This window comes from Periplaneta americana, chromosome 4, assembly GCF_040183065.1.
Source record: "Periplaneta americana isolate PAMFEO1 chromosome 4, P.americana_PAMFEO1_priV1, whole genome shotgun sequence".
Classification (NCBI taxonomy): Eukaryota; Metazoa; Arthropoda; class Insecta; order Blattodea; family Blattidae; genus Periplaneta; species Periplaneta americana.
Window position 1 is genome coordinate 98,347,857 of NC_091120.1, and position 24,875 is coordinate 98,372,731.

Genomic DNA, 24,875 nt, shown 5'->3' on the forward strand with positions numbered 1-24,875 from the left:
TATGTATGTATGTATGTATGTAATGTAGGCTATGTATGTAATGATAGAATTTCCTTCTTGTCTTCACCCAAGCATTTCACTAATTCAATGGGGATTTCAACTCTTGTTGCTTTTCCATTCTTCATTTCCCTAAACACTAGGTTCAACTTCTTTTTTTTTCTTGTGATACGGCTGCTACATCTTTTATAGCTAAGTCATCTGAACGATTCCCTGTCTCATATAACTCTTCTACATATTTCGTCCATATGTTCAGTATTCCTGGTTTGTCTGCTTTTTCATGTCCTATTTCGACTTCTGTCAACCACATGGATTTCCTATTCTTATTTGTGAAGTCCAAAGATATTACTTCGCAATATATTAAATCATATCTTCCTTTTCTCTCTAGATCCTCTGTTTGTTTACATTTGTCTTTTATCCAGTCTTCCTTCTCCTTAATGAAGTATATATTGGCATATATTTTTGTTTCAATATTTAAATATGAAGATAGAATGATGCAAAATATAGGCTATATAACTCAGGTATAGACCTTATAATTGATCATGAGAAACAGAGTTAGCTTATGTTAGTCGTTAAAGCATCTAGCTACGAAGACGTCGTACATATGAGATGCATTTATTCCAACAAGGGAAATATTTTTCTCTACAAGACACTTTTCAGGACGACATCTGCAGGACAGCGACCGCAGCGTAATTTAAATATAATTTTTCATTTGTTCACAGTTTCGAGAGAGCTCTACTTCCTGCCTTTGTTACGTTTTCACGATATGTAAAGGAAAATTTTAATTCATATGGCACACTTAAATGATGAACTGCAATGATAACTTTGAATATCGACAGTTCTCTATATTCTTTAAATTTCCAAACCGTTTTCTAATGTTCTGTAGATGTATTATTAAGTCCATATTTGAATTTTTTTTTTCAATCTACATTAGACGGGCACACAGTGGGAGTCACTTAATGTGAGGTCAGTAAGGCGCCGTATTCCACCAAAGAAAACGTAAGCACGTTGACAATGGAAGAATATCCTTGTCTCGGACAGAATTAGAATCCACATGCCGAACATCAAAGTTTCGTCTTAGCTTGACTCTTCTGGATACTTTTATTTGTGTATTTATTGGTTTTGAACCCTACAGTTCTGATGCCTTTATTTCTCACATGTATGTTCTTTTATGGCTCTTGAAAACTTCACTTCGGAAGATTGTATCATTACGTCATCGTTGCGAGTTCTAAAGAAAGTATAAAATTCAATACGTTATTGGTGAGAGTATTCGGAGGTAGTTGGTGGTTATATATGCAAATTATATTTTCTCGTCAACGATTCTGCCTTGAATAAATTTCTACTGAAGTCAAACTTAAATGAATTAGTGAACAACTTTGTTGTGGAATAAGGATATATAAGAATATGCAGTTGATGTTGATACTGAGAAGATAACTGTTATTCGCTTCGCCTTGTTTTCAATTGTAAGGACAACATGGATACTGAAAAGGACGGTGCGGATCCCCGATTCTTTAAATTAACTAGAATGTTCTTGATAATCGCACATCCTCTGTATCCTGTCAAAAGATCGCCTACTTTCATTGCGTACAGAGTGTTTGTTTTCTTCTGTTTCTACTCAACATTCGTTCCCATAGTAGTTGGTATCATTCTGAATTTGGATGATATGAATTATGTCATGGAATATTCGAGACCAGCCTTCGGCATGGCCGACGTTGTCTGGATGCAAATGTTTCTGAGGTATTCTGCTGTGATTTTGACTTCAAAATTTGCACGAAAATGAACATTGCCTAGGAATGTATCGTTGCTTAGATGTTGGTATGAAAATATGCTTATTTAAGAAACTAATATTCGAGTCAATTTAATTTTAATTTTGTTTGCTACACCGGCAAGTAAAATGAATTTTTAATTCGATTTTAGAATTGAGAGATAAGTAAAGTAAATGTATGTTACTTTATTAATCGTAGTTGTATTTTAGAATTAATTAAAAATGTAAAGTTTTTTATTGATTAATGTAGGCATTTGGCTGGGTAGTTTTTGACTTCATTAATTTGTTTATTATTTTGTCTTTACTTTTTAAACTTTCTTTCCAGAAATAAGTGAAAAAGTAAGTATTTACACATTTAAAAATAGTACGGCTGTTAATTTATTATAGCCAAATAGAGAATAAATTACATGTGTACTTATCTTTCGTCAGTCCTCAGTTGTGTCCCTCTACTCGTGAATGTCCAATATATATGTATAACTATCACACATGAAAACAAATGTGTCAAAGATCCCAGCTTGAAATCAGATGGTATTATTGGTAACAAAATCATGTACATTTAAGCTAATTTTAATACAGAAGTAGCTTTGGAAACGAAATGACTGTCGTCATATGAGAAGTTTATTATATTTTCTTAGCTAAACTCATTAACAGGATATATAAATTAAAAAAATTATTATGAATAACAATCTTACAATGTTTCAGATTTGCAGAGCAGTAACCATGTGATTAGTAGGGGGCGGATTCATGTGCACTAAAAACACGGGAAAATATGCATGCACGTATGCATATAAAAACCACGATAGTAACAAAATATAAAATCTTAAAATAAAAAAAGCAATTTACTATTATTCGTGGTTTTTCTGCTTCACATAAGAATACTGAGACACCATCAGTTGCTAAAGTGGCGTGTCCTTCAACCCACTGCTTAAGTAGCACATTTTTCGTTCGGCATCGTTGATAAAACTAAAAATTGAAAATTAATAATTTTGTTGCAGCTAAGCTGTTCTAAAATACAATGAACTCTACACACTATCGAAGTTTCTAAGACCTGCTACTATAATAAAATGAAATATTCTGATTTGCAATATTGGTACGTAAAAAAAAAGCAGAAAATTGAATTATCGTGCCTATATATTATTGTTGACAGATGGCGAAATTCGAGTTTAGAGAATGCAGAGAAACCTATGAACACTTTCTGTAACTTCTTCTCCAGTCACATAGCAGCGTTCTAATGACATTTTTGTGCACATGCGGAGTAGACAATAAGGTGGCTTTTTGTTTTGAATAGCTCTCATTCAATCCTGAGCAGATGGAAAAATTATTTTGGGCAACTACTAAATATACATAGGCCAAATAGAAATGATCAGGACGAAATTCAAATACAAACTGCTGAGCCATTCATACCGGAACCCACACTTTCTGAAGTCGAAATTGCGATAGAAAATCTGAAAAAGTACAAGTCTCCAGGTATTGATCAAATTCCAGCAGAACTAATATAAGAGGGTGGAAGGGCATTATCTAGCGAAATCTATAAACTTGTACTTGCAATTTGGGAAAAGGAAATTGTACCAGAACAATGGAAGGAGTCCATAATCGTACCTATTTTTAAGAAGGGCGACAAGACTAACTGTAGTAACTTTCGAGGAATATCACTTTTGTTGACGTATAAAATTTTGTCGAATATCCTTTTGAGAAGATTAACTCCATATGTAGATGAAATTATTGGGGATCATCAGTGTGGTTTTAGGCGTAATAGATCGACTATTAATCAGATTTTTGTATTCGACAGATATTGGAGAAACAATGGGAGTATAAGGGTACAGTACATGAGTTATTCATAGATTTCAAAAAGGCGTATGACTCGGTTAAGAGAGAAGTTTTATATGATATTCTTATTGAATTTGGTATTCCCAAGAAACTAGTTCGATTAATTAAAATGTGTCTTAGTGAAACTTACAGCAGAGTCCGTATACGCCAGTTTCTGATCCTTTTCCAATTCACTGCGGGCTAAAGCAGGGAGATGCACTATCACCTTTACTTTTTAACTTCGCTCTAGAATATGCCATTAGGAAAGTTCAGGATAATAGACAGGGTTTGGAGTTGAATGGGTTACATCAGCTTCTTGTCTATGCTGATGACGTGAATATGCTAGGGGAAAATCCACAAACGATTAGGGAAAACGCGGAAATTCTAGTTAAAGCAAGTAAAGCGATAGGTTTGGAAGTAAATCCCGAAAAGACTATGTATATGATTATGTCTCGTGACCAGAATATTGTACGAAATGGAACTATAAAAATTGGAGATTTATCTTTCGAAGAGGTGGAAAAATTCAAATATCTTGGAGCAACAGTAACAAATATAAATGACACTCGGGAGGAAATTAAACACAGAATAAATATGGGAAATGCGTGTTATTATTCGGTTGAGAAGCTTTTGTCATATAGTCTTCTGTCAAAAAATCTGAAAGTTAGAATTTATAAAACGGTTATATTACCGGTTGTTCTGTATGGTTGTGAAACTTGGACTCTCACTCTGAGAGAGGAACAGAGATGAAGGGTGTTTGAGAATAAGGTTCTTAGGAAAATATTTGGGGCTAAGCGGGATAAAGTTACAGGAGAATGGAGAAAGTTACACAACGCAGAGCTGCACGCATTCTATTCTTCACCGGACATAATTAGGAACATAAAATCCAGACGTTTGAGATGGGCAGGGCATGTAGCCCTTATGGGCGAATCCAGAAATGCATATACAGTGTTAGTTGGGAGGCCGTAGGGAAAAAGACCTTTGGGGAGGCCGAGACGTAGGTGGGAAGATAATATTAAAATGGATTTGAGGGAGGTGGGATATGATGGTAGAGACTGGATTAATCTTGCAAATCAAGATTTCAGGTATAACTTCCTGTAAAGTTGATTTGAATAATTTCGAGGGAAAAATTGTTCCGGAGCCGGGTATCGAACCCGGGACCTTTGGTTTAACGTACCAACGCTCTACCACTGAGCTACCCGGGAACTCTAACCGACACCGATCCAATTCTTCCCTTCTATATCCACAGACCTCAAAGTGGGCTGACAACCTTCAAGCAACCAACTTCGAGTGCACACTAACTCCGTGTGACTTAAATTGTGGTTTTCTGTTAACGAACAGTGACGTATATTATGCAAATCAAGATTTCAGGTATAACAAACTGAAAACAATTACTATCGATACTGGATCCGTTTTTAGATAGTTGCGTTCAACTGCTGAAATTAAAAAAAATATATTAAAGAAAGACCCGTTTAAATGCGTACCTACTGCTGGAATGTTGATACTATAGTTTTATTTTAGAGCGTAGTTCAGTTTATAATCAAAAGAATACAAGAATATCTCGAGCTTGCAAAAGAAGCGCTACATTTTTTATAGAATTAATTGCAAACTCGTATTTATGCAAAATAAGTTTCTAATCTGTGATTACCATCAAAACAAAAAACGAGAAATTTCCATGAAATTGAAACTATGAATGTGGATGTATCGAATATAAAGTCCAGATTTTGCTTCTGTAAAACACATACATTTATAGCACAAATTGTTTTTCAGTTTGTAAATACTGAACCATATTTTATTTTTGTGTTCAACGTCGTTTATGTTTCTAAATACAACATAAATGTGTGCTAATAAGGTCGCTTCTGTTTTATTTTGTAAATCATCCCGCAACCCCTCTCAGTTCTTTACACGACCCCCTAGGGATCGCGATCCCACTTTGGGAACCACTGGGTTAGAGTATCACATTGGACTCTTCTAAGAACATAGAGAGCAGTTATTACGTCCAGATCACACCCAGCGCGTATATACCATGTCTATCGCCGCATAAGTTTCATCCACGTGTGTTTTCTTGTAAGTGACTGTGTAACCAGTTTATACAGAATCCAGATTTTATTGGAATTATTACGCTTAGAGACGACACTTACTTTACTTGAAACGATATTACGAACTGCCATAATACACATCTTCTGTGTCGTATCTGTGTCATATCAGTTCATACAATAAGGCAAGTCGAAGCAATTTTCAACTGATTCCAAGAATCATAAAATTTATGCTACTTTATCTAATGAATGATATGTTTAATACATTATTTGGATAGTTTTTGTTTAATTTCACATAAAGTTATCAAATAAATAATAATTGGTAATTCCGCAGAAGAGTTCGTCAATATGGCAGACATCATCGAAGATCAGTGACAGATTGAGTTTGGTTTGTTCAGACTTTTAGTATGCCTACCACACATGTATGCACGGCATACCAAATGCCTGAACAAACAAAACCTAACCTATCGCTGATCCTTGATGATGTTATTGATATCCGTCATATTGACAACGTTTTCTACCGAATTACCAAATAATTTAAATGTGCGAGTGTGAAGATCAGTGACGTGGAAATAAAGTTTTACATAATTAAATAAAGACACTGAGGTCATTATCATCGGAGGAGGGTTGAGAAGTTGATTTCGGCGGTGCGTTGTTTTGTACTTAACCATGCACTTTAATTATAAAACTCATAATACGTTTCATTTTAACGTATTCCATTGCCTCCTTCAAAATGTGCAGTTATATTACTTCCACTTCCAATGCAAGCAGCATTCAAGTCGCACATGGACTTTAAATTATTCTATTTATATACCAATAAATTAAACATATTTCATATCCGGAACATGATTCGTGAGGTAAAAAGATGACTGGTTGCATGTGAGAATTATCATGGGGACAATTCAGTCTGCAAAGCTTTACTTAAAATAGCATTTTTTTTTACTTATGAACAATGAGAAAGTGTGGGTCACTTCACTTAGCGCTATTTATTTTCAATGTTTCAGCATTAACTTGGGCGGAATACAGAAGCTGATGAACATGATTAAAGAGTTTTCATGGTCGGAGCTGCCAGCTCGAGAGCCCAAGACGGGCTCCTGCACTATGGTTGGCTGGATGTCGCGAATGCAAACATTCTCGTATAACATGTGTAGAGGCATTATCGTATTTCACGTGTTTCAATATCTTATTCGTCAATACATGAGTCCTACTTGGATTATAGTATATGAAGCCTGGTTTCCTTTTGAACTAAACGCCAAAACATTTATTTTGGTGGTAATTTTACAGGTAAGATAATTATGTAATTCGGTAAATATCTGCAAGTACTGATTCTGGCCTTTCGAGAAAAATACGTTTCAAAAACCCCAGATTTTTGCATCAAAAATGAAAATGCTAAGAAAAAATAAGCGGAAAACATTAAAATTTGAAATTATTTAAAAAATCTAAAACTCCCAACTTTTGCAAGTAAATTCAAAACACAAAAAATTCGCAAAAACAAAACACTTAATGTAGTCAACTTCAAAGTTATATTAAATTTATAGTAACGGCTAACTTAACAGTCCTAATAGAGAAGGTTACATGGTTTCAGTCAGCAACTTATCGAAGTGTATAAGTACAGAATGAATTCTGTCACATCACATTAAAACATATATTTCACAAATCACATTAAATTATATATTTCACGAATATTTTCAACTTGTATAAAGTCATCTTCAGGTGATAGACACAATAAAAGCAAACAAAATTGAACACATGTGATAGCAATGCATTAAGTGAACACTTGTATGCATTACAACATTAAAGAGAGTATAAGTGTGGCTCTAAGTCAGAACAACATACAATATATAATAATTAATAATGAGTTATAATATATAAATGTTGTGCGACTAATAACAGATTGTGTGCCTATATTTAAATTTAAAGTTTAAAATATCTAAAAGTTTAAAAACGACGGAAATTATCCACGATGTTCAAACAAGCAAGGTCTTTGAGATGTAGATATTAGCATTCTACGTGTGCTTTCAGTCTCTCGTAGCGATGAGTTGCAAAATATAACATATAAGAGGCTGATGTATCCAGATGTTGATGCAGCTATTTTCGACATTTTGTTTTAATCACTGAAATGCAGTAGACCTACGGCTCTTCCTTGTGAAGCAATACTGGATTACGAATGCAATTACAGCTACTCAAAGGGCATACCAGAGAGAATTTGGTGTTCGTAATCCCCCCCTCAAAGGAAACACAATACTGGGACTAGTAAACAAATTGGAAACAACTGTATCTCTAAATAATAATTTTGATGACAATAAGTATACAGAATAAAAAATAAAATCCGCGCATCTCGTGACAGTAAATCAAAACTCCTGCTTAATTTGACGTTAAAAACTGGTCATTAAGTGTATTTCCAGCCGAATAAATAAATAATTTTTAACATTTGCTATAGAGGTTAGTAATCTCCCAAAGATATTCTATATTTGAGGTATAACAAATTGTGGCTAGCATCATTCGTTTTGAAATAAATAAAGAAAGAAATGTGTTAGTCCTATATAAATCACTCTGTATTATCTCAACATTTAAACTGATAATTTGCATGCAATAAATACCTGAACTTTGTATTTAAAAAATAATAGAAAACTATATGGACATCAATGACGTAATTTCCTTAATTTCTAAGATATGGCAATAATTATAGTATACTTTTTTCTATACTATCTTACCCATATCAGTATAACAAAATTTTAATCCTCTAGCTTTAACGGTTCGTGAGTTATAAAAAAGACAAGTGCTTAAGAACAACTCTCAGAAAATCGCATTTAAGGTAAATTTTGCAATTCTGACTAACCGGAACTTTATTAATACATTCCAGCAACATAATTAATCTATATTGATATACACTCAAATTATGTGGCAAAGAATTCAGAAAATTTAGGAGAACTTTTAACACCATAAACAAAAAATTGAATTAAAAAATTACACATCCACGCACGCACAGATGGAAGAACAGTTGAAAGAAGAGCAGTTTGGCTTCAGGAAAGGAAAAGGTATAAGAGATGCAATTGGACTGCTACGAAACAATAGGCGAAAGACATCTAGAGAAGAATAAAGGAGTGTAGGCCTATGTAGTATTTGTGGAATTACAAAAGACTTTTGATAGAGTAGATTGGAATAAACTGATGGGGATCCTAAAGAAATTTGGTGTGGATTGTAGAGAGACGAGGCTGTTCAGTAATCTTTACGTGAAACGAGTCAGTCAGGATAGGAGAAGAAGGAAGTGAAATAGGAAGAGGGGTACGACAAGGATGTACCTTATCACCTACTCTGTTCAACATCTACATGGAGGATTTAGTGAAGAACTGTTTTCAGAACAAGGGAGAAGTGATAGTAGAAGGAAGAAAATGAAATGCATTAGATTCTCTGATGATATGGTGGTGTTAGCGAAGGAGGAGATGATACTAAGGGATATACTACTGAAGCTAAATGACAGCTGTGAGTAATATGGGATGAAGACGAAGACCATGGTCATAGGAAGAAAAATAAAGAAGGTAAACTTGAGAATTCTAAATGAGACAGTAGAGCAAGTGGATAGCTTCAGATACTTGGTATGTGCTAGAAGTTGTAACATGAGCTGCTGTCAGGAAGTCAAAAGAAGGATAGCAATGGCCAAGGAAGCTTTTAAAAGAAAAAGAAGCGTCTTCTGCAGACCTCTGGTAAAAGAACTGAGGAAGAGACTAGTGAAGTGCTTTGTATGGAGTGTGGCATTGCATGGGGCAGAAACGTGGACTTTACGACGATGTGAAGAGAAGCGAATAGAAGCATTTGAAATGTGGATATGGAAAAGAATGGAACGTGTGAAGTGTACAGATAGAATAAGAAATGAAGCTGTGTCGTAAAGAATGAGTGAAGAAAGAATGATGCTGGAATTAATCAGGAAGAGAAAAAGGAATTGGCTGGGTCACTGGCTGAGAAGAACCTGCCTTCTAAAAGATGCACTGAAAGGAATGATGAACGGGAGAAAAGTTAGGGGCAGAAGATATCACATGATAGACAACATTAAGATATTATATGGATCATATGCGGAGACAAAGAGGGAGGAAGAAACTAGGTAAGATTGAAGAAAGCTGGGTTTGCAGTGAAAAACCTGCACTTGGGCAGAACGCTATGAATGAATGAATATGTATATATGATATACACACACCCTTATGTGCAATTCCGAAATGTTTGTCGTTATTAAAAGTTCTTAGAGTGAAGAAGGAAAATAGATTATGATTACCTAACTTTCCACATTCACTCATTAGCATAAAATATTTTACTGTAGTTTGCATTTGTATGAACCAATATATAAATATTAATGCTAATGGTAGTGCTCTATTTCCTTAAATTATTGTTATTTTTTCTCTATCAGATTTTGGGAAGCTATATCTTCGCCGTCTTTATATACGCTATCCAAGGCCTGCATTCTGTAGTCGTGGCTGTTGGATGCACTCAGTTGGAAAAGTTACAGCTGTCACTGTTGGAGCTGAGACATAGTCAAGACAAGCCTTATTCAGAGTTAAAGAACAGCTTTAACGAATGTGCGAAACACCACCAGCAAATTCTGAGGTGAGTGCTCAAACTATGGGGGAAATAGCACATAAAACTGTCTTAAATTACGTCATACTTATTATTCACTTCAAATTGCATAGTATAAAATAATTCCACTTTGTTTGCAACCACAGTAGAATATTTAACTGTGATATTATAACGCTGTTTTCTAAACCGGTCTCCAACGATTTCCATTTTTAATTATTTTAACGTAAAATGTTTATGCGCTTGACATTCAAGAAAACTAGTGATAATTTCTGTTAATACAGTGATGTCAAGCGTGCTACGTCACGAAAGTGATATTATTCTTACACAATTGGGGGTGATTAATAAATGCAGGGAGTATAAAGACAGAAATGAAAATAAAATATCATAATTTTATTTCAAATACCAAACATTCATACAATTCTAACCTTGCTCACAATGACAATCACGAAGAGCATAGATGTTGCACACAATTATGAGGATTCTATTAATTCCCTGCCACTTTTTATTGTAAAAACAATCTATACGACTTAATATACAGTAAGCTCTCAACAACAATAATTCCATGTTCATAAAATATTTTAAAGTTATTCTAGCACCAAGAAGATGAAACTAGATTTCATAACAAAAATATAGTAAGCGAATTCGTTGAATCACAAGTGTATAGATTATAGAATATCATAGTCTTACTTGTAGGTACTGGATTCAACTATAATGTCTGTGAATTCGAATTACCACAAGTATATATAATATTATAGGCCTACTTATTAGTACTGGATTCACCTACATTTCCTATGGATCCAAATTACAAGTTTATAGAATATCATAGTCCTACTTGTTTGCACTGGATTCAGCTACATTATCTGTGGATCGAATTACCACACGTATATAGAATAGATAGACCTACTTGTTTGTTCTGGATTCAACTACATTTTCTATGGATCCGAATTACAAGTTTATAAAATATCATAGTCCTACTTGTTTGCACTGGATTCAACTACATTGTCTGTGGATCGAATTACCACAAGTATATAGAATAGATGGGCCTACTTCTTTATACTGGATTCAACTACATTTTTTATGGATCAGGATTACTTACCGTGAATGCTTACCAGGGAAACAACAGTGATATCATCTCTTTTTCTTTTATTGTCCCATTTCGAAGAACATTTCACGTTATATAAAAATAAATTATACAGAAACATAACATAGAATATGAACTATCATAGCCTAGTATCTTGTCGGAAAGTTCATAGGCTGTGCAATTAAGATTATTATGTTTCCTAATTTTTAGTGCTGAAATAACTTAGTATATTTTGGAAAGTTCACCGACGAGTGCTCAATACTAAATTTGTTGACAGATCGAAGACTTGTTGAAAGTAGCAAACTCTGAGAGAGTGTCTTTCTGTCAATTTCACTTGTGATTTTCAGTGTCCTTCCTATGCCAGTGACAATTGATTTGTTTCTTGATCATCATTGCTTTCAGTTTTGTTGTACTATGACGTCAGCATAAGGCTCTTATTACAAAATCGTAATAGTTTTGTATTGAATGAAAATGATTGAAATATTTGATAATATACCATACGCCATTTTTACAGGTATATTAAAGCTTTGGAGGAATCGTTCCATATGATGTTGCTTGGTCCGTTCTTATCTGTAGCTTTAACGCTATGCTTTGCCGCCATCACAGCGATCTCGGTACGTTTACCAATATCAGTCATAGTCTATGGCTATACACTTATGTGGTATGTATTTTACATAAGCCTGCCTCTACATCATGAATTCTCGGGTGGGTTTGTAAAAAGAGGTAACTCCAAAATTGTGAAAAATTAGTTCTCTAGTACAAAGGAAGATAAGAACACGAAGATTGCCGAAATTATGAGTTACCTCGAAATACACATGAAACTACTCCGCAACCATCTGCAATATGAGATATGCCTCTGTACACACTGATACAGAAGAGAGTGGTCTGTCTTTGTAACTAGATAACTCATTTTTCACAATTTTGAAGTTACTCTCTTTACACACTCACAAGAAATTTTCTTGAGTTCAGTGTATGTGGTGTTACACAGGATGTTTGGAGACAAGTTAATTTTTTTAGTTTGAATTTTAGTAATCTTTCGTCCTGCAAATGAAAAGTAAAGTCTCAGATACTATCTGAACATGATGATGATGATGATATATTAACCCAATAATTATAATAAATAAAGATATCTTATTACCTAATAATAATGATAATATTTAAAAATAATACCAGAGCAGCGTTATGTAAAGGAGTTTTCTGTTACATTATAGATTGGTATGGGCAGAACAGTATGAATGAATGAATGAAAGATATGTGATAATTAGGACTCGGAAATTTATGCCCTGAAAAACTGCAAAATGTGCATGCAAATAAACCTATGCCCTTAAAAGTGCAAAATATGCAAATAAATATGCACTAATAAATGAAAAGAAATTACGTATCCGTAACAGTACATATTGCAATGAATATGAACTTAAAAATCAGCGAAGAGTTGCAGTTGACAAACCAACGCGTGGTTGAGGTTTTCCATTTAGAAACCGCGTCTGCTGTTCCTGAAGATACTTTCGTATCGTGATAAACGTCTTTCCACGTCACACGAGGTTATTGGGACGTATTTGAATGGTGTTATAAATCTTATAAATATGCTGTGTTGATCTTAAAGATTTGAAAATCTTGTGCATTTATAATAATGACGAAAATATATAGGTCTACTTATATGCAGCATAAAACCATGCTTAAAGAACTCAAAAATTGGCATTTCTTGTAGATACGTAATGTGTTAACATATAATTATACCCTCCATAAAAATCTATGCAAATGCATAAACTTCCGAGCCCTAGTGATAATGTTGACATGGTAACAATATACATAAATGCCAAATTTTCGAACTATTTTCTTATAACTTGAACAGATTTTATTTTATGCGACATCAACACTGTCCACGTCAACAGCATGCCAGCATGCTAGATCATTAGTTATCTCGTGAAACCAAATGCTCATATGCGCTGTAGCTAATAGTAAGAACTTTATAGTGGGCGCCGGGGATCGAACCCGGGTCCTTGGTTCTACGTACAGTTACCCTTAAAAGGAATGAGACGACTCTTGGTCGTCGGAAGTTAAAGTTCTACAGCGCGGTTCACTCGATATCGACGTAACGATAAATACCATGACATATACAACAAGAATTGTTACAAGGATCACAATAAGGGCAAGGGCCAGAATAAGAATCACGAAGAAGATAGCCATTTAAGACCACGATTTCACAACATAGCTCGAGTCACAAAATATCATTGCTTCTCTGTACAGAATGGCAAACGCCTGCTATGGGATCTACATTCTGGACTGCTGCTGTCACTGTTTTGTCTCGGTAGCTGATATAGTAGCGTGTCGGTTCCACTATATAACCGAAACATCTCGTGTTCGATCCCAGGTAAAACTTTTTTTTTTATTGAGGTGTAATTAATTTCTTCAGAGTTACTCGACTGTCTAATTTGTCGAAAAATATGGAATAATTTATGCCAAATTTCTGGGTCTTACAAGTGGGCTGAACCTCGTCAAAAAAATCTTGCTTGGAAGTTAAAAGTATTCTTCTTCAGACAATAATCATAAGAAACAAAAAGAGACCTGTTAACTTAAAATCTTGTCCACATGCCATCAACTTCTATTACAGCTCTAAGTCAATCCGGTATGGATGTCACGAGATTGTGGAATAGGTTCTGATCCCCGGCGAGATCTTCCCAGGTGTCAACAACTTGATTCCACAATTCGTCTCGATTTCGAGGGCGTCGGTGGGCATAGGTGGCTATTCTGTAGTGATATAAACATAGATTATCTCTCAGAGTTTTTCCGTAGAAGTAAATTAAATTCACTCCTTGAAACTTAGGTGGCTATTCTGTAGTGACATAAACATAGATTATCTCTCGGAGTTTTTCCGTAAAAGTAAATTAAATTCACTCCTTGAAACTGACAACCTTAGTCGTAGCGTAATTTTCCCAAACCGCATACAAGCTGAAGTTGCACAGCCATTGATAAAAGTTTTGTACACAAAATTAGGCTGAATTTCTATTCGACAGAATCTATAATCAATGGCTTTTCTGAACATGATAAACAAATCCTAAGTGTTTCCAATGTCACTGAACAATTTCAAAATATTAATTTAAAAACTAAAAAGAAGTCATAAATGCTGTATCTAGTGATTATTTACATTTATGTCTACAAAATGAATCTTGGAAAAACGTATATGATATTGGTACTACTGATATTAAGAGTAAATGTATTGTATCTTTCACTTAATTTCATAATCACTTCAGTGGATATTCTCCACTCAATGTTGTGAAAAAATTCAAAAGTAAAAAAATGTAGATAATGCAGGGACTTAAAAATCTCATGTATTAAAAAGAAGAATCTCTATGTAATGAACTGCAATGTAATGATCCTCACGTTCTTAAATACTACAAGAAGTACAGTGTAATTTATAAACAATTATGAAAGAGGGAAATAGGATACATTTGAATAGAAAAGTACAAAATTCAGATAATGCAATTAAAGCTATTCGGAATATTATTAAAGTTAAACTTGTAGATATTCTAAGAAAGAAAATATTTTTTCATTAAAACAAATGATTATAAAGTAGAGGATTCCAAATCTATTGCAAATTCTTTTAACGTCTTATAGTATATAGTACAGAAATATTATTGACAACTTAAACATTAAAGATTTTGCAAAAGATACTGCAATTGGTTAATTAACAGTTGCATTTAATAATTAGTATTAATATATGTAATTAGTCAATAACTGCAACATTGCTTTTTCATTCAATCAGAACATGAATAAAATTGAATGCACATTAAATTAAACACTATTGGAAACACGTAGATAAAATAGTTAAAATCAACTGAAGGGGTGAGAATGAAATATCCAAAGCCACACTTTTAACAAAAAGTGTTTTGTGCGAGTGCATTTCATACACATATGGGAAAGCTACTAATAAAATATTGTAATAATTACTCAGCAAATGATATAGTCTAAGGACTCTAAACCTTTGTAAAAGTTTGTCTGTGTGGCTTAGGAATATTTTTTAATTTCGTTTTAATTGTTAGTTTTTAATATATATGCATTTACATTGTATATGTGTGTGTATATAAATGCATTCACTAGATTAACGTTTATAATATTATAACTTGTAATTTTGTATTGTCTGTGATCATTAACACTTAATCTGAGGACTTTGTAAAACTCTATTTCAACGTTACTTAGCTATTTCAACATTATTTAGACAAAAAAAAAATCGTTGATGTAGACTAAGAATCGAACTCGCTCTCTTCTACACAACATGCAGAAGTCTTAGCGCCTGAGCTATTGAAACGACACGAAGGCTTTTCTTTCTGTGCGGAATGTCGATCTAGTTATGAAGGTACATTGTCGATTTAACTACACGATTTACGTATAAATTTATATTTTATTTACGTAATATTATCATATTTTTTGCAGTATTTGGAGTGAATTTAGGAACGATGGTAGTAACAAACCAAATAGCCTGCATTTAAGTAACTCAATATTCGTTATCTTGTGTATTAGTGCTCTAGTCTCCGATCATGCGCAGTGTCTTACATCTGAGACTTACGAATATTCAATCGTCTCATCCTTTTCCAGGGAAACTGTACCAAGCGCTCTGCCCACTGAGCTACACCGAATTCAATCCACTGCACCAGATAACTTGGAGTCAGGCCACAAAGGGAAACAATGAAGGAGGGAATTTCGGTCCGGTGCTGTGGATTGAATTCGGCGTAGTTCAGTGGTCAGAGCGCTTGGTACGTAGAACCAAGGACCCAGGTTCGATCCCGGGCCTGAGCGAATTTTTTTCCTAAAATATTGTCAATATCACAGATAAATTCTGTAGGACAAATTAATATATCTATAATATTCTCTCAGCTAGCAGTGCATAATAACTGCGGATTCCCGGCCAACAAGTCACTCAGCTGAGTGCTCTCCTAGTATAATGACAGTTGACATTGGATACACGTCAACATATATATGCCTAACTTGCAGTCAGGCCACAAAGGGAAACATCGAAGGAGGAAAGTTCGATCCGGTGCTGTGGATTGAATTTGGCGGTACTCAGTGGTCAGAGCGCTTGGTAGATAGAACCAAGAACCCGGGTTCGATCCCCGGCGCCGGTGCGAATTTTTCTCCTAAAATATTAAGTGTCAATATTACAGATAAATTCTGTAGGACAAATTAATATATCTATAATATTTATAGTGGAGGTAAGCGAGCTGCAAGTGGAAATGTAGCGAAGGAAGGAAGCTTCCCAGTCCACTTCTTCTTTTCCCTTACGCGCAGATAGGTTTCAGGAGATACCGAATGGCCTATATAATTATTATTCCGAATGATGAAATTTATGCTGGAAATTGTTCTTCATGAAACTGTATTAGGATTCGTAGTTAATTTATGTAAATTGTAACTTTTAATTGGCTGTGACCACTTTCTTCCGAGAGTTTATAAGGGTTGGATAAAAAGTAATGGCAACAGTGCTATAATTTTTAAATGGCTTTATTGTCAGAGGAAACACCACTTACATTCCTTCAATATAGTAATTTCCCATGTTTACCATCTTCTGCTCCACTTGGGGAAGGCGTCCATCTCTGTTACTGTTCCCAAGTGACCGCCCTATGGCATGAATAATGACTCATTTCGGGGTAGAGATAATAATCGCAAGGACTCATATCAGGTGAGTATGGCAGATGTTTCAGTACTTCCTATTCCCAGCGCGCAGAAGATTCGTCACGGCGTTAGCAGTGTGACTCCTCGCATTGCCATGAAGGATGATAGGGGTCGTTTTCAGAAGTTGCCGTCTCTTTCTCCTTAAAGCTGGATGAAGGTTGTGTTGCATGAAATTGCAGTAGTCCGTCTTGGGGGTTCAACATGGTGCACAAACTACGGAGCACTGTGTGAGACGATGGAAGACATAAGATTCCAGAGAAGAATCATTTGAAAGCAAAATAATTTTCAAATTAATTGGGCATTTCAATGCTAAGAAGTTGTTCGCAGAGGTCACTGTGATATTATTTGAAACTGCAGAACTTCAATTTTACTGTTATTCTTCAAAAGAGATGTAATAATAACTTACGTTGATGTAGATAACATTTATCTTTTAAAATGTAATGATTAAAGGCACAATTTTACAACTTGAAATTTACTATGATTGCCAAAACGTCATGTAGAGTTCAATATAATTTTATGATTATGATGATGGTAGTGATGCAGATAGCATATTTCTTAATGTAGTCATTAAACATCATGCCACACTAAGTTTACTTAGTCTATTTCTTCGTGTTTCATTCCTAAAAATGTGTTCCTACCACCAACATACAATTTTCCCTTTCTGCAAGATTACGTCATCTCTTCCAAGTGCACGGCATAACACCCGGCACTGCAGCAACTCTTCTGTTTTACCACCTTCATTCCTTTCGTTTGAAATGACACGAATATAATTTATATACAAAAAAATGATGACCATAATATCACTCTCATGGACCGTTCATACGACTATATATGGAGATTTCACTTTCCATCGCATTAGTGCCGAAGTACAACTGTTTTAGAAAAAGTGCGGCGTGTCATGTGGCTGACGTAGAAGCAGTATTGTCATTACTTTTTATCCAACTTTATCGTTTTCCTCTTCTCGCAAAAATTATTGATCTGCAATTGATAGTATCTACTGTAAAATAAAATATTTTGTATTGTTAAGTGTAACGACTTATTCATAATGTTTTTGTGTTTACAGGGTTACGGTAGAATGTCCGATGCTCTGCAGATTCCTCCAATAATAATCACGTTCATGTGTCAAATAGTAACTGCCTGTTTATTTTGCAATGAACTAACAGTACAGGTAAAAAAATAATTAAATTACTATATATCGCTATAGCCTACTTCTTAAAAGTAGGGGAGAGTCGGGTAGTATCGAACATCGGGTAGTATCGGACAGTGCGTTTTTTTCATCTACCACCATATGGCAGTACCTGAATGACATGGTTAAGTTTCTATATGCGACATTACTGAAACGTAACCATGTCAATCAGGTACTATCATCGTGTGGTAGATGAAAGAAACTCACTGTCCTATATTACCCGATGTCCGATACTACCCGACTCTCCCCTAATCATACACAGTGTTTCAAAATGTTGGTAACACTTTCATATGATTATTATTATCAATGAGGAGTTAACATGATAATTAAACACTGAGGGCAACAGAGGCCCGCGGTTTTGCAAGTTGCTCGAGGTGTATTAATTATTAATAATTCCCAAGTTGCATACAATAATTTATGTCTTCTTTACTAGAAAAGGAAATAAATATTAATATATCACATTAAATTGATTAATGTTTGTCAATTTTATATACGACCGAGTCAACAATGAAGTTACTAATAAAAGAGTAACTAGGGAATTTGTTATTACAAAATGGATGAATGTAATATTCCTCAAGAATATTTAATAATATGATTTCAATTTTGATTCCGCTAAAGACTAATTCATGTTTCATTTTATTTACTTCTGTATTTTGTCTAGTTTCAAAATTTGTGCAAATTGGTAGCCTGTAACCTTGGCAAACTTTATAGACCCGTGGGCATGTTATAAATCCCTAATGCCCGCACAGGCCTAATGTACTTCCTTATATATCTCGTATCCAAGGAGTATAATGTATAAGTAAGACATAAAATAATTTTATTTAGCGTTACTTACAAAAACAGAGATATACGAACAACTTCATGACATTATTATACCTACTATAAAGACAATACTACCAGGGGCGGACGCAGGATTTTTTTTCGGGGAGGGATTTGAGGAGATAGTAAAAATGGAAAAATGAGAAATAAGTTTATATACTCACAATTTGTTTCCGAGACACAAACATTTACGAGTCGGTCTGAGTAGCGTAGTCGGTAATATAGCCTTCTGTGCTTGAAGTTGCGGGTTCTATCCCAGCGCAGTTCGATGGCATTTAAGTGTGCTTAAATGTGACAGGCCTCATATCGGTAAATTTACTGGCATGTAAAAGAAGTCCTGCGGGAAAAAATTCTGGCACACCGGCGACGCTGATATAACCTCGGCAATTGCGAGCGTTGTTAAATAAACTACAATTTTTTAATTTTATTATTTACAATGACTGCAATACAAAAACTATGACAGAGTGATATTTACAGAAGAAGGTGACGAGGCTTCTTAGACATTTCATCCAATACTTCATAAACTTTTATTTTTACATTTTTATGTATCGTCATCAAGACCAGTCCATTTAATCTGTCTGCTCCCATCGTGCTCCCCAAGTAAGTCTTCAAACACCGCAATGTTGAGAACTACCATTCTGGTGTTGCTGTAGTTACAGGCAACATGCAGAAAAGTTTTAGCGCCTTGTGAGTGCAGGGAAAAATAATTTCATTGCACCTGTTGAAAGATGATATAAAATCAGTAGACATTAGGTGAACATTTTTCTGATCAAGAAAATTTCTTCTCCACATCTTCAATTCATTGAAGAAAGACTTTGGTGATGCATCAACATCATTGGGCCACTGATTTACTACAGCCTGAACAGCAGTTTCTAAATCTTCATCTGATGCTCGCACTATGTTTTTAGGTAGCAAAGTTTGTATGGACTTTTCCCTTATGATTTAACAACCTGTCCTTGAGCTGACTAATGAAATGGTCTAAGAAGGGAAGGAGAACTGAAAGCCTAAAATACTCTTCAGGACTCTGTCTTGAAGTTAGAATGCTGTGTTTGGCTCCCTGCAGTTCTTGGAATTTCCAGCATAATTCCAGTAAGTTCAGAAACACTTTTTGCCTCTAGGTTCACTGGCTGAAAATTTAAACGAAAATCTTCCAGTTCTCTTTCTAGATTCTCACATAGTTCAAGGCATGTCTTAAGGTCCTTCTGTTCTGACTGTAGTACACTGGCTAAACCATGTGACAGGCTAAAAACATGGCTAGCTGCAATCATAGACACCAAAAATGTCGGTTTCTGTATGGCTTATGTTACGATGTACCGAAGTAGGCCTACATATGATAATATTTCAGTGCAGAAATTCTGCGTCATCATATGATGTTGGAAAAGTGGAACAGAGAAAAGTTCTCTCCGGCCCAGGGATTTGAACCCGGATTTTCTGCTCTACGTGCTGACGCTTTATCCACTAAGCCACACCGGATTCCCATCCCGATGTCTGATCGAATCTTCTCAGTTTAAGTTCCACTTCTTGGGTTCCCTCTAGTGGCCTACCCTCATGCACTGCGTCATAGAGATGTATGACAATGGCACAATGTCCATACATGTGCAGAGGTGCATATCATGATATGCGAAAAATAATCACTTTGGGCCGTATTCATAGACATTCCTAGTGCGGGCTTTCGGTGGATGATCAGCGAACTAACGTTTTTCGTATTCATAAACCAATGTTAGTTATATGATATGATATGAATCCTGTTTAGCACGCTCGTAGCGCGGGCTAGCGAAATGTCTATGAGTAGCACTCTTAGTGATTTAAGTTGGAGCTTATTCCGTCGAATCCTGGCCGCTTAGTCATTCATAATGAGTTATATTATTAGTCCTCTTGCGTTGGATCTCTTGTAGTAAGTGTCAGAGAACAGTGCTACTCTCCAGTGGACAGTGGATCAGAGTTGCGAAGCAGAGGCAAGAAAAATCCCAGATATAGGGATTTCTTTCAATGTAAAGATACATTTATTTAACATTTTAGCAAAGAGAATTTACGTGGAAAACCCTCTAATTCCTACGTACATTCACGAATTAAAATCAGTATTATTTTTGTTTCTTGTTTCGTATTTTTCTCAAAATTTCGGGAGGGGATATATCCCCTTAATCCCCCCTTGCGTCCGCCCCTTAATACTACAGTTGCCGCGATTCTTAACCTACAAAAATCTTAATAGTCTGTGATTTATTTAATAAGTTAATTAATTTACATAGAATTTCCATGTAGTTGAGCCAAAAAGTGTTCTACGTATGTACTACGAAAATGTCTTCCACGCACTCGTTTTGAAATTCCAGACTCGGCTAACGCCTCGTCCGTAGACTCTCACTCGTACACAAAAGTATTACTTTCTGTCCTAGTTATGTAAATAACTATATATTAACTATATCTGCACAATCTATATTTCCCATCCGGGGCGAATAACAACAAATTTAGAGTTCTACCATTGGAAAAAAAAAAAAAAAGATATTTCCTGTCCATTTTTAAAGCTTTCAAATTCAATAAACAATTTAATTCGTCTCCCAAACATTTCAATTGTCTCCAAACATTTCTCACGTCTTTCTTGACAAGTAACAAAACTAATGTTCCCAACCGAACACCGCTTTCAGTCATTTGTTTTCATTCTCTTGTGCCTGCCGCTTCAAAATTAATAAAAGTACTTACTTTAATAACAAATAAGTAAATATTACGTAGTATGAAGCAAAATACTGTACATATCTGCAAAGTATCCTTACCGTATTCGTTTCGACAACGTATGGTAAAGTATCACTTTTTGTAATAGTTACGTAAATAACTTATTACTACCACTGAATACTTTTTTCTTTATCACTATGTAGTATTTATGTAAGTAAATTAATTTAGTTTAGTTAGGAAGTTAATGCAAACTGACAGAAATACCGCACGTATCTTTAATTTATTGACTTCAATGAGGTAAATTCAAGCTTGTATATATAATGCACATTACAGGGCACTCCGATCGATAATGAAGATTTGCTTGATATTATGGGTAGTAGGCCTATATCTCTGAACTGAAGCTTTTCTATGTTTGTTTTTTTCATAAAAGTGATTTGAAGTATATGTTTTATGCTTTGTTACTTTATTATTTTTAAATATTATGTGTTGAAGTCTTAGTTGTGGTTACAGGAATAATATTCGAGTCCAAAGAAGTATGCCAAAGTTAGAATTTATTAATTATTTTGAGGAACGTTGTTTGAGTAATGACAACGCGTAAAATAAAAATTATATCATATAGGTATATACATAATGTAAATAATATAGAAACAGGAAATGAGCCACAAAACAAGGAATAATAATTGAGTCTTCTCATACTAGGTTTATCATAGTGTATTCATATTCGGGAAGGTAGCACTATGACCCTGCACTGCGATCTTTTACGATCTATTGCACTAACCCTCAATCTAGGCGCATTCCCAAGCCCACACCGGCTGACTGCACTTAAACTACGGCCGGCCAGTCTCCGGCTCTGACATTTCGCTTGGAAAGAGAAGAGAGAACGAGAGAGAAAGATAGTGACCAGCATTGCCAACCTGTGGCGTTTTGAAGTTGTGAAAAGAACCTCGAAATTCCACTGTGAATGAAACTATTCTGCTAAATTTTAACCTTAAAACACTCTGGTTTGGTTTAAAGTAATGTTTTTAATTCTATTGTAATTTGCTGTTATGCGAAGATGAATTCAATCGCAGTTTGCAATGCTGGGAGAGAGGCGGGCACTAGAGGTTAAAGTTGTCTGCTAGAACCAACCAGCTATGAGCGTCTGATGTATGTAGCGTGATGTTGCCACTTCTTTTTTATGCGAAGCACGTGGCGAACGAGTCGTTAGTTCTTTGTGTTATAGTACAGGCGAAGTAGTTGCGTTCTTTTGTGCTTGAGCGATTTACGGTGCCTGTAACCCTTATTATTGATATAGTAATAGGGCCAGTGGTCATCAGAATCAAAGAAGGAAAAAATCGGCTCTTTTAAGAGCTAAAGTCATGAATTTATATACAGATTGCATGAATATTTTGAGAAGGAGCGAGACAATGGAGAACCTCTTCTCCCTGTTTGAAAGTGGTAGATAAAGTTTGTGACGCTTTGAAGGTGGGAAAAACAGCCGTTAAAACTGTGGCGTCCTTCCACTTGAGTATTAATAGATTCTAAGGAAAGTAGAGTCTATTTCATTTAATACATTTTCATTATAAAGATATTCCCATAGTCTGTGGTAATATACTGTAGGCCTATGTATAATTTACATACGCGATCCCATTATTTTTTATTCTGTTATAATTATTTAGCTGTGTACATTAACAAAGATGCGATCTACGTTTGTGTAAAACTGTAAAATGATTTACATACGCGTTCGCATTAGTTTTTTTTTTGTGGTCTACGCTAGCTGTGTAGATTAACGAAGGATGTGATGTAAGTTATATGTAAAATGATTTATAGGCAAGCCTACGCGTTCGAATTAGTTTTTATTCCGCGCCACAACATCGGCCGGCGAGCGCGTGACAGTTTTCATTCTGTCTATACGTATCGGCAACACTGTCTCCCTCGGTCACGAGAAACGTCAGGGCCGGAGAACGACCGGCTGTACTATAGTAGGCCTACACAAGGCCGGCCTTGCACAAATCCGGACTACACTAGAGATAATGAGTGGTTTCTAAAACTGCGAGATGCGAGGTCTGCGCATCTCGCAACCATAGAAACCACTCACTATCTCTCGCACCCCGCACGTCGCATGCGTCGGTTCAGAAATACCAAGGATTAAGGTTTCGAGCAAGCAACCCCCCTCGTCCCTAGGTCAGTCCCCTCCGTGCTGGCGTTCGGGGAATGCTATGTATTGATGATGAAATGGAGGAATGTTGACGGAATGATGTAGATTCCTAATATGGCGAAACGGGAGAACCCCGAGAAAACCCCAACTGCTACCTTGTCCGCCACAAGTGTCACTATGGATTTTTCATTAACAAATTCCAGGCCTCACAGGAACTCGAACTCTGACTGCTTGCGTGACAGACTGTTTATAGCAACAAGTCCATGCTATTTAATAAACCTCCTGAATTACCCTGTATTTACTATGAATGTGAAAGTGTATCTCAGGCATGTCAAAACCCTGCACATTGTGCAATCGCGCACATTGTGCAGCGGTCTGTGTGCACTGTTCGTTTCCTATTCCCCTACCTGGAGGGAGTGAATCGGCGTGGACGGGAGCGCGACAGGGCTGTACAGTTCGGTATCTGCAGTTTCAGATAAGTTATCGTTCCAGGAACACAGTATGTCCTGCAACCCAGAAAAACGAAAATCCTCCAGTCGATGCAATCCCGATTGGCGCTATATGTTTCTTAGTGCAGAATATCGTGGAGATGCACAGTGTTTAGTCTGCAAGAAACAAATGGTATGTAAGAAATTCAATATTCAGCGGCATTATGAAATGCACCATGAAGTGGATTATAAAAGTTACCAAAGCGAAGAGAGGATAAAATTGATTTCTCACCTTTCAGAAGACGTAAGTACAATTTAGAGGACCTAAATATTTTCTATAATTTTCTACACTTTATTTATACTTTTAGGCATTAACTAAATAAACGTTAATAATTGTTAATTAGTCTATATTAATTGCTTTCAGAATGCTACTAACACTGTTGACTCACAACCTAATCATCATGAAAGCTGCTTACGTGTTAGTTATGAAATATCTTTGAAAATCGCAAAGAAATGTCGTCCGTTTACAGAAGGGGAATTCATTAAAGATTGTATTACCGATGCAGTGCATATAATGTCCCCTAAGAAAGTTAAGAAATACAGCTCGATACCTTTGTCGAAAATACTGTATCTAGCAGAATAAACGATCTTGCCGAAGACTCAGAACGTCATTTGAGAAGCCTATGTAATAATTTCGTTTCTTTTTCGCTGGCTACTGATGAGAGCACT

General features: G+C 35.5%; 1 protein-coding gene across 1 annotated transcript in view; it reads left to right on the forward strand.

The window, feature by feature from the left end:
- Nucleotides 1-24,875, forward strand: part of LOC138698939 (uncharacterized) — a 263,952-nt gene that overhangs the window by 229,868 nt on the left and 9,209 nt on the right. Inside the window, exons 11-13 of the mRNA XM_069825137.1 lie at nt 10,001-10,197; nt 11,763-11,862; nt 17,976-18,080. Of these exons, the coding sequence (XP_069681238.1) occupies nt 10,001-10,197; nt 11,763-11,862; nt 17,976-18,080 (402 nt within the window). The remainder of the gene's footprint in view (nt 1-10,000; nt 10,198-11,762; nt 11,863-17,975; nt 18,081-24,875) is intronic.